This window comes from Didymella exigua, assembly GCF_010094145.1.
Source record: "Didymella exigua CBS 183.55 unplaced genomic scaffold M421scaffold_28, whole genome shotgun sequence".
Classification (NCBI taxonomy): Eukaryota; Fungi; Ascomycota; class Dothideomycetes; order Pleosporales; family Didymellaceae; genus Didymella; species Didymella exigua.
In genome coordinates this window covers 296887-307282 of record NW_022984802.1, presented here as the reverse complement: position 1 = coordinate 307282, position 10396 = coordinate 296887, and the positions used below count along the sequence as shown (strand labels likewise).

Sequence of the window (10396 nt, the reverse complement as noted above, 5' to 3'; positions counted from 1 at the left end):
CTAGGTGGAACTAGCCCTAGATTACCTTAGGATCCTTGCAGAGGGCTCTCTTGTAGTCGTACTTTTGATTAAACTTGACTGTGAGCTCTGGGCGACGCTTAACGAACGTGCTAGCCCAGTTCTTGCCAACAGGAGGCTGGTGGCGCTCAGTGAGTAGAGAGTTGGCCATATCCTCCACATCAGTAAGCTAGGGTGGGTATCCTCGCTCGTCCAGCTTCAGAACATGCTGCACAATCACCTCCTCTTCAGTGCTTGTCAGCTTCATTAAGTTGACCTTACAATCGCGTCTTAAGAGCGTTCTAGCACGTTATTATCTTAGCGTTCTTTCTAACACCTTGTAGATTGTTGCAGCATGTGGAATAGTAAGAGTCGCGTCTTGTTTAAGAGCCTAGATTGCAAGCTGTATATCTAGTTCCTTTAAGACGCTTTAAGCCTTTTTGTGTTGAGACATCGCGGGTTGTATGAAGTTTAGTGTGGTCTTGGCAAAATCCGGACACTCGCCCGGGCCGGCCACTCGCCCGTGAGGTACGTTATGTCTAGTTAAAACGTAATATTGTGAAGGTAATTAGAGACCTGCTAATAAGGTAACGTACTCTATCACCGAGCCAGTCATATCACCAAACTAGTCACTTAAAATCCTACCAAAAAACACAGAAACTATACCCCTGCATCTTAATAACTACTTAATAGAATCTTCTAAAAACTTTAGAATAGAGCTACATCTATACTAATAAAACTATTTAAAAGTCTTAGACTAATAGCTAGTATAGATATTAAGATAGCCTACAGCTACCCTTGTATTTTAGTATCTTCTAAACAACATCTGCAATATAGGGCTAAGCACTCTAAGACTTTTAAATAGTCTTATTAGTATAGATACAGCTCTATTCTAAAGTTTTTAGAAGATTCTATTAAGTAGTTATTAAGATGCAGGGTTATAGTTTCTGTGTTTTTTGGTGGGATTTTAAGTGACTGGTTTAGTGATATAACCAGCTCGGTGATAGAGTACGTTATATTTAACACTCTAGCAGTGCTGTAGATACTGCAAAATTAGCTAGCGTAGAAGGCCTAGATAGCAAGGATAACTCTGCCTTCTCTAGTAGTATTCTAAAGTTGTTGTTATTAAGGCATGTTATGTTGGGGTAAAAGGTGGTTGTGCCAAGAGAAAGTGGCTGGTTCGGTGATATGGCCGGCTCGGTGATAATCTACGTTACGTCTCATCACCTCAGGTATAACGTGCACGGCCTTGTAGTGCACACCGGCGCGTAATGCACACCCCACCAACATTGACGCCTACTTTGCACCCCCTATAACTCAACACCACGATGCCGCTAGAAGAAGCCCTTGCAGAGCTAGATACTTTAGGACTTGACAATACACTTTTGTACTAAGCTCTTGCCAAAAAACATAGTTGTTACTGCTTAACTTTGACGCGCTGCTACCACGGCATATGCGCGTTGCGTGAAGACAAGGCAAAAGACTAGCTAGTTCTCCACCTACACGATGAGGTAGAGATTGTACAGTACGTTAAATTGCTTACAGAGAGACACCTTATGCCTACAAGAAGGTTCTTGTGAGAATAATCACGCCTCTGTGCAGGTGGCCGCTGAGCAATTGATAGATTTCTTGCTTCCTTCATCGTTACCCCAACAAACTCCTTACCGCCTGGTCAGCGCCTATGGAGAAGCAGCGTCACGACGCTGCTTTATATGATTCCTTTCGCCTCTATTTTAATCTCCTGCACAGTATAATAAAGCAGCATGCAATAGAGGTGGAGAACACGTACAATATAGATAAGAAGGGCTTCATGATTAGAGTAATTAGAAAGAGCGTTAGAATTTTTAACAAGAAGCTCTTTAAACTCTAGAGATTTAAGCTAGCATCTCATGATAGCAACAGGAAGTAGGTGACAGTAGTAGGAGCAGTAGGAGCTAATAGTTTTGTGTTGCTGCCTGCAGTTATTTTCCCTTTATCTTCCCTTACTGTGCAACACAGCTATTTAAAGGAATTTAAAGCTAAGAAAGACTGTATGCACTTTAGTACCTTACTAAATAGCTAGACAAATGATGCCCTTAGACTTGCCTAGCTTAAGCAGGTGTTCAATCGCTATACTAGAGTCAGAGCGCGAGGGAAGTACTAACTCTTGATCCTTGATAGTTATGGTAGCCACGTTACGAAGGCTTTTATTGAGTACGCTCATGCTAACAAGATTCTGGTACTTCTATTCCCTCCACATGCTACTCACGCGCTTCAGCCGCTTGATGTAGCGTGCTTTAGGTCGTTGGCGCATCACTACTCTGAAGAGCTCCTTCATCGCGGCCACACTACTGAGGGGTGGGCGCCTGTAGCTCAGAGCGACTTCTTCCCACTCTTCTGGGCAGCGTGGAAGAAGACCTTCACTAAAGGCCTTATAGAAGAGGCCTTTAGGTGCACTAGGATCTACCTACTAGATGCCGACGTTGTCCTTGAAAGTTTTAAAAATACAACACTAAAGTCGCCTAGCACAACCCTAGAGCTGACTAGGCTTAAGCCTGCACTAGAACTACCTAGTTAGCGCAAGACTTAAAGGCTACTTAAGCGTGCAAGAGAAGAGGATAAGTCTAGTGCTAATAAGGCACTTAATTAAGCGCTTTACTAACTCTACGTGTAATTAGAGGTTGTTTTACACAGAGTTATAGGCCTAGAAGAGGCTCTAAGTATAAACAAGAAGAAGAAGAGGAAGTAAAAGGTACTACCTTTGCAACCTATTAATAGTAATAATAGTAGTAGTGTAGTCTTGTAGAGTCCTTTACGCATTAAGCGCGCAAAGCAAGAACTTTAGGCAAAAGAGGACCTTAAGCGCGCTATAGAGGCAGTAAAAGCTACTAAGAAGGAGCTTTAACACTAGAAGAAGACTATTTAAGCAAAGGAGAAGGAGGATAAGCGTGTTAAGTAAGAGAAGAAGAAGGTATTAACAGCTAAGGCACAGGCTGTAAAGCGTGCTTAAACTAAGGCTTATAAAGAAGAGGCTTAGCACAAGAGCAATATAGAAGAAAGTACTTAATTACCTAAATAGGCTAAGAGTAAGGTCTTACAGAAATCTAAGTTAAAAGTAATAAAGAATTATGGTGGTGGTGCTGCGTAAAGGCGGCGTGTTGCCTATAAGGCACCCTCACCACTACCACCTACTAAGGCATCTACTGGCCATACCATGCATCTTCCTAGAAAACTATAGTAGCTAAAAGTTTTGCAATAACGTACTCTATCACTGAGCCAGTTATATCACCAAACTAGTCACTTAAAATCCCACCAAAAAACACAGAAACCATACCCCTGCATCTTAATAACTACTTAATAGAATCTTCTAAAACTTCAGAATAGAGCTATATCTATACTAATAAGACTGTTTAAAAGTCTTAGAGTGCTTAGCCCTATATTACAGATGTTGTTTAGAAGATACTAAAATACAGGGGTAGCTACAGGCTATCTTAACATCTATACTAGCTATTAGTCTAAGACTTTTAAATAGTTTTATTAGTATAGATGTAGCTCTATTCTAAATTTTTTAGAAGATTCTATTAAGTAGTTATTAAGATGCAGGGGTATAGTTTCTGTGTTTTTTGGTGGGATTTTAAGTGACTGGTTTGGTGATATGACCGGCTCAGTGATAGAGTACGTTAGTCTATATAGTAATCTACTAACTTATCTTGCAATACTAGCATTGTGATGTTGCTCAATAACCTCACTTATTTGGGGGTGCAAAAGGTGGTGGGGTGTGCATTACGCGCCGGTGTGCACTACGAGGCTGTGCACGCTACTTATCACCTACTTATTTATCACCTCTATAGGTATCACATCCCACTCCTCCTCCCACTGTCGCTTGCACTCTATCCTAGTGCAGCTTGGCGTGAAATCCTAAGTCACATAACGTTAAATCTATGGCCAGGCATGCTCAGATGCATTAACGTTGGGTAAGTGGCTAGGCCACCACATGCGCTCTATACGCTCTACAGTACAGTAATTGCGGGCTATTCGTGATTTGTGAGCTAGAGCCCCATCCTGTAGTAGTATACAGCGTAATCCCTTCCTTTTAAGTGAATTAATCTATAGGGTAATGCTCTTAAGTGCACCCTCGCAATGCCTGTACCCATCAACACCCCCATTATCACGCCCCCCACGCTTATAGTCATACTAAGAGGGTACATATTGCTTCTTTCTAGTGTTGTAACAGTAATTAATATTGTTCTCTTGTATTACTGCAAGTGCCTTGCGCGCGTTGCCCTAGAGTGTGTTGTCATTGTGCTTGCGCTGTGCATTCTCCTTTGCTAACGCCTCCTCTGCTAACTGTTTTTGTGCTGCTGTCTCTTTAAAATAGGTATAGCAAGGGCCCTTATAGTTATAACAAAAGGCTCTGTAGAATTGTAGGCAACAAGCGCAGCAGTTACAATCCTTTTTAACTCCTTCATTGTACTGCTTGCCATCCCTACACCATACCCTCTGCATGCCGCGCTCCTTACTAATACAAGCTGGAGTCTCGTCAGTAAACACAACCTTAGTAAAATTAAATCCTTTACTATCTCTATACTTGTATTTATCAGGGTTGTGGGCAAGCGCCTACTCCAAACGCTCGCGCTTCTGCTCGTTGTTAAGAGGTAGCTTCCAGCCTGGTCACCAGCGTGCGTAACTAGCATTGTACATGATATTTTCGTGAAGCGATACACTGAAATTTGGCAGGCCAGTGCTTACAAAGTCTCCATCCTTGATGGCCTGCCAGCTCTCCTTCTCCTGGCTCTCCTGCGACGCAATAGTGAGCTCCACAACGCGAGCGCGTTGCTCATCGTCGAGCAGTCGCAGCGCGCCTCTAGTAGACGCGAATTCGTAGCAGCAAGGGTCAATAATTGTAGTGTTTAGTTCAGCTGCCTGCTCATTAACTCACTGTACAGTTCTAGTAATCGTAGACTTGCTGGCAACGCTGGGGGGGAAGAGGTTAGCGTAATTGTTGTGTGATAGACTGCCTGCGATGCACGCGCCCGCAATAAACGCGCGCTCAATCGCAGTTAACTCACAACATGACGTCTTTTTTATAGTAGGAGCGCGCCCCTTCTTCTTTATTAGCTTTCTGCGCGTTGCCTTATACATTATTTATAAAAATATATTAAGTTTTAGGAAAGTTATCGCAGTGCATAGTATGGTGTTTTGGTGTTTACGCATTGATTTTGGTGGGGGTGGCCAGTGCGGTGCATGACTAAAAACGAGCTCCTTCGTATCGTAGCCAAAAGCTCACGGTTCTGCTCCATCAAATCCGCAAGCTTGGTCATCAGTCGCCCTCGGTCGGTAGGGTTCAACAGCTTCCATTATCGCCAGCTGCGGTGGTGGGGTTGATGCTCGGAAAGAGCTACCGGCCCGGTTGTCGGAAAGGAGCAGCTCTTTCGGGCGGACCAGCGTGCTTGGGAAATGTCTACTGCGTGGTTGATGTTGTCTGGCTTGTCGGAAGTTATTCTTGAAGGGCTCCTTGATCACAGCAGCTCCATGACGGCGTGCCTCGGCATTCCAGTCTGTGCTGCGTTACTGACGGACCGTCGTAAAGAATGCGTGGTGATCGTTGTCACGAATGGACAGGGTAATGGACTTCAATAGCCGATCGCAGAGTTCTCATTTCGCGTTAGTCAGCAAAGCAATGACGCGCTCGATTCCCTCGGCTGAACCAAATCTTCCCTAACAGCAACCCATCGCCCAATTAGGTCCCCTCGAACCTCGAACACCACGATGGCTTCCTCCAGGCTTGCTATGCGTTTATCACGCGCGATCGTCGCTGCTCCGCGCACGACATGCCGCTCCTTCAGCACCTCTGCAGCGCGCAACAACCAGTTCGAAGCTCTCAACAAGCGCACAAATGATACGTCTGAGCAGTACCGCAAGTTCCAAATGGAGAAGAACCTCAACCCCCACATGACCAACACCACCTCGACCATCGCAAACGAGATGCCCTCAGTCGGCAAGGACGCACCGCCTCCTGAGCTCATCAAGAATGTCGATGAGAACTTCCTCCCCAAGGACTCTAAGCCCGAGAACACACACCGCATGACCGGTGGCACGCAGAGCAGCGAGGACTCGCAAGTCAGTGAAAGCAACGCTGAGCTTGGTGTTGGAGAGCTGGAGGGCGCCAAGTAAGCCGCATCTTGCATTTGGGTAGCCATATAGGATTCGTGCTCACTACATACCTTTGTCAGGTTCAAGGTTGAGCCAATTAGGCGGACGGGAGAGGATGCGAATACCATGCGTGCACGATTACTATGTCCGTTCCACTTCCCTGCGCTGCCTCTATGCCAGAAGTCCTCTTCAACATTGAAATCACGCGCTTTTGTGCCACAGATGCTAACAATTACCAGACCAGAGCCGTAAACGAGGAACTTTAGAGAGCGATCTACTCCTCAGCACCTTCGCCGATGCCAAGCTCGGCACTATGCCTCCGCAACTGCTCCAGCAGTACGACCTTTTCCTCGACGAGAACGACTGGGACATTTACTACTGGGCCACACAGGAACCTACGCCGACCTCCCACGAGACCGCTGAGGGCGGTCACGACAACTTTGCCACACAGAACGTGCAGGGAAAGGACATGGAGCCCAAGGACGAGCAGAAGCGCGAGCCTGCTACTGGCGAGTGGGCCCAAACAGTTGGCACATTCAAGCCTGCGTACAGGCCTGTACCTCAGAGGTGGAAGGGTAGTGAAATTTTGTCGCTGTTGAGGCGCCATGTCAAGGAGAGGAGTGCTGGTGGTGTTACAGACACAAAGGGCGGGGCAAAGGAGTCAGAGGGTAAGGGGCTTGGTATGATGCCTCCCATCCGCAACTTCGATCAGGCGGCTTAGGTGCATCTGGAGCGCCCTCTGTAAGTCTATGTATCATGTCTGTACGCAACGTCAAAGCATGAATCTTCCATCATCCGCGTGAGCCATTCATTGAGAGTGCGCCAAGTTCATTCCAATTATAGTTGAGTCAAGCCTTTTTGACGTCAGCCCAGCTTGCATATACCCCGCGGCAGCCTTCAAAATCGCCCTCAAATGAAAGAGCGTCAGACTCCTCAGGACGATATACGGAGTAAACCGGGTCTCGCGAAGATCTCTCCCTTACACTCGTGGACGAGTCCTGTGGTTATATACGATAGCTGCTTGTTACCAGGAGGTCATCGGAGCAGGTGGTGTCGCGAACGTAAAGCGAAGAGCCAACTCTCTGCTTCACGTTGTGAGCCACATCTCTCATAAAATGTAACGGTACGAACCTTAGGCCTGTCTGAGATCGTGGCGGTCCACGGTTATACATCTCCTTGACCAGGCTCCGGTGCCGGGGACTAACGAACGCGGCTGGTGGATCCATGTTCCCAAGCCATACATCAGAATGCGTACTCGTTAGTTCGACTGTAGGATCGAGGCGAGTTCGGCATTGGGCTGAATAGCGGGCTGCTTCGGTGTCAGTCTCAAATTCACCCTGGCTGGAGCTTCCACTACGCTGGTAACCATCATCAGATCGACGTGCACCAGTTTTGCCTCTTTGCTTGTCGCTTTATGACATATTTCGGCTGAGGCAGTGTTTGGTGTGTATTAAGGCTAATCTGGCGTACAAAGTCTGGTGTCTTCAAGCCGAGTGCCGTGTCCGTGCGCGCAATGCACGATTTTTGGCCCCAACAGGCTCACAAAAATGAGGCTCTACAGCCACCCACAAATAGTAAATATTGTAAAGAAAGTAGGGGAAGGACTAGACTACTTTCTTCCTAGTCTAGAAGGACCTAGACAAATCTAGACTAGCTTTGTCTAAATAGGAAGCGTATAGCCTAATAGAGGTAAGGTAGGGTTATGTAATATAATAGACAAGTTATTATATTAGATACTAGGGAAAGATTCCTAGGCTAGGTACAGAGCAAACAGAGGGGGGAGAGCTAGAGGTATTTATACTTCCTCTCCTCTGTCTGTATTTCTAAGCAGAACGTTCTAGACTCCTCTAGGTAGGTCTACTTTGTAATCTATGCTTAGTATTGCTGCATATATAAGCAAGATTACATAGGTGCATACGTAATTGTATACGTTAGCATCTTACAGAATAGGCTACTCTATTTGTAAGCAGAGGGTCTAGAACATTTCTAGTTACTAAAAATAGAGAACAGCATATCTTAAGAACAAGAGGAGATACAGGCTTTGTAAGCACACTATTCTAATCCTCTCTTCTTAGAGATTACAATAACAATGCTTAGGTAAGCATAGCGCTATACCTAAGAAGGAAATACGCTAGAGAAAGATTATAAGAACAAAGTCTTATAACTTTACAGATAAACTGCTAAGAGAGCGCGGCGCAAAGCCTGTTAGCAAGAACTGGGTTAACAACTTGGTAAAGCGTACACCAGAGCTCCAGAAGCGGTGGACCCGCCCATACAATCGCCAGCGGGCTGCCTGCAAGGACCTAGCAGTTATCCAGCCCTAGTTCACGCTTGTTTAGTCTATAAAGGCGAAGTATAGTAACGTATTCCACCACCCAACAGCTTAAACCACCCAACAGCTTAAAATGTCTTAGCATAACTAACACTAGTTACAAATTTCTATTTTTATTACTATTATACAAGGAGCCTGTGTATGCTGTACTAACCTCTAATTTAGAAGTCTCCTCTATATCCTTTTTACACGTTTGCGCGTTATGCCTAGTCTTGCTGTAGTTCCTACAGCGCTGTAAAGCTAGTTAGGCTCTCTCTTGATCACCACCACAACAAGCCTTCTTCAACCGCTCAGCGGCTATAGAGGCCTCTGCGGCCACCTAGGCTGCTGCCTCACTATACTCTATTGTGCCGCCATGCTAGATCCACTTCCTTTTGCGCGATTTCCTTTTAGTTATCACTACTAATTGCTCTTTAAGCTTAGTAATCTAGGCTGCTTAAAGCGCGTTCTAATACAGCATAAGCTCACTGCCTCTAATAAGCTAAGAGAAGCCTGCCTGCGTGGTAATAGGAGAACAAGTAAAGGACTTGCGTACAAGCTTTAATTATAATCTAAACTTATGTGTATTACTTAGAGTCTTTAACAACTACAGCATCTCTAGAAGGAGGGGTTCTAGTAGGGTACATAGCTGTACTTTAAGGCAATCTAATACAACCTATGTATTAAGAGGGACAAGTCCTAATACCTTAAAGGCCTTATAATAGATTACCTCTATAAATATATTATAAAATATATCTTTAAAGGCTAGTAGGAAGCCTTCTTTGTTAATATAGAAGACATGCTTACATACTAAGTCTTATACGCGCTAAGAGTACTTGCGCTTTAATAGCAAGAAGTAGACCACATTAAGCAGCTAGAGGATGTGTAATAAGTAAGGTAGTATGTAGAGGGTGAGGATCTTATATTTAAGGTAGTAGTCCTTAAAATCCTAGTTAAGGTAGCTCTTATAGCTGTCTAAAATAAGCAGCCTGTACGCCCCTACCTAGCCCGCCTTTGTATGCGCGTTAAAGTGCTTTAACCACTCTAGACTAAGTATATTGTTTGTCTAGCTGTTCTAAGAGACTAAGAGCTTCTAATTGCGCAGTATATCTGCCTCCTTGTACTAGGCAGAGATATAAACACGTCCTTTGTAGATAATAAAAGGCAGGGTATAAGATCTAGCAGCGCAGACGCTCTAGATAACTGTTACCTACTCGCAATTACCTAGCTAAACAAGCTTAGGCTAAGTACACCTCTTTACGCCTGTAACAACCTTTATTAAGCTAATAACACCTATCTAGAAGCTAGTCTTATTAAAGTTGTGCATGTTGTAGTTGTGTACGCTGTACTTAGCTCTAGTGTCCTCTACCAGCTTAAACCACGCGCCAATTGTCTCTAGATCCTCCTGCAGTATCCTCTGCCTATCTTTAGCTTAATTAAAGGCCATCTTAAGCTCAGCTGAGCGCGTTACAAAGCGCTCAGCCTAGTGCTTGCTAACCAGCTGCCTACCGCGTACACCCAACACTTTATCAGCCATATCTGCTACCTCGCACAGCTAGGGCGCGAATCCTTGCAAATCTAGGTTAAGGATATATTAGATAATTATTTGCTCTTCTATAAGTGTAAGTTTGCAGCTATTAGGTGCTTATTTAAGGATAAACAGGGCTCCTCTAACACATATAGAGAGAATGTGTTGTTTAATATTAAAAGCACGCGCAGCTACTCTCTAGCTTTTAAATTATTTTAAATAAAGAGCTTTAAGGGCAAGGTTAACTCTACCTTTGTGTTTATATAGTAACGTGTTATATAGTTAAGGCATGTTATGACAAAGAGGGTGTTTGTTATGCCAAGACATTTTGAGCTGTTGGGTGGTTTAAGCTGTTGGGTAGGCTGGCGGAATGGGTATACTCCAACGTCCTTCGTGGGTACCCCCCAAAACTTTGTCAATAATACATG

At 44.7% G+C, this 10396-nt stretch overlaps 7 protein-coding genes across 7 annotated transcripts; 5 read left to right on the top strand and 2 right to left on the bottom strand.

Moving 5' to 3' along the window:
* Positions 1-1621: 1621 nt before the first annotated feature.
* M421DRAFT_69684 (uncharacterized protein) lies at positions 1622-1867 on the top strand (the record flags this gene model as incomplete). Its single annotated transcript, XM_033596630.1, has 1 exon — positions 1622-1867. A coding segment is annotated over one exon (246 nt), but the record flags the coding sequence as incomplete, so codon positions are not given.
* Positions 1868-1906: 39 nt separating this feature from the next.
* M421DRAFT_69643 (uncharacterized protein) lies at positions 1907-2059 on the top strand (the record flags this gene model as incomplete). The annotated part of the gene is made up of 1 exon (XM_033596627.1): positions 1907-2059. A coding segment is annotated over one exon (153 nt), but the record flags the coding sequence as incomplete, so codon positions are not given.
* Positions 2060-2182: 123 nt separating this feature from the next.
* M421DRAFT_69770 (uncharacterized protein) lies at positions 2183-2554 on the top strand (the record flags this gene model as incomplete). Its single annotated transcript, XM_033596640.1, has 1 exon — positions 2183-2554. A coding segment is annotated over one exon (372 nt), but the record flags the coding sequence as incomplete, so codon positions are not given.
* A 1253-nt stretch (positions 2555-3807) lies between these two features.
* On the top strand, positions 3808-4419 carry M421DRAFT_398509 (uncharacterized protein). The gene has a single exon (XM_033590158.1). It carries the CDS (start codon positions 4117-4119, stop codon positions 4306-4308), a length of 192 nt encoding a protein of 63 aa, XP_033445847.1. The 5' UTR covers positions 3808-4116; the 3' UTR covers positions 4309-4419.
* M421DRAFT_398507 (uncharacterized protein) lies at positions 4118-5103 on the bottom strand. Its single transcript, XM_033590157.1, has one exon. The coding sequence runs from the start codon at positions 4668-4670 to the stop codon at positions 4320-4322; it is 351 nt and encodes a 116-aa protein (XP_033445846.1). The 5' UTR covers positions 4671-5103; the 3' UTR covers positions 4118-4319.
* M421DRAFT_423697 (uncharacterized protein) lies at positions 4676-5150 on the bottom strand (the record flags this gene model as incomplete). Its single annotated transcript, XM_033593543.1, has 2 exons — positions 4916-5150; positions 4676-4840 (listed from the first exon to the last, which is right to left on the bottom strand). Coding segments are annotated over exons 1-2 (368 nt in total), but the record flags the coding sequence as incomplete, so codon positions are not given.
* A 335-nt stretch (positions 5151-5485) lies between these two features.
* Positions 5486-6992, top strand: M421DRAFT_240260 (uncharacterized protein). Its single transcript, XM_033588483.1, has 3 exons — positions 5486-6146; positions 6210-6261; positions 6374-6992. Exons 1-3 carry the CDS (start codon positions 5746-5748, stop codon positions 6848-6850), a joined length of 930 nt encoding a protein of 309 aa, XP_033445844.1. The 5' UTR covers positions 5486-5745; the 3' UTR covers positions 6851-6992.
* Positions 6993-10396: the final 3404 nt, after the last annotated feature.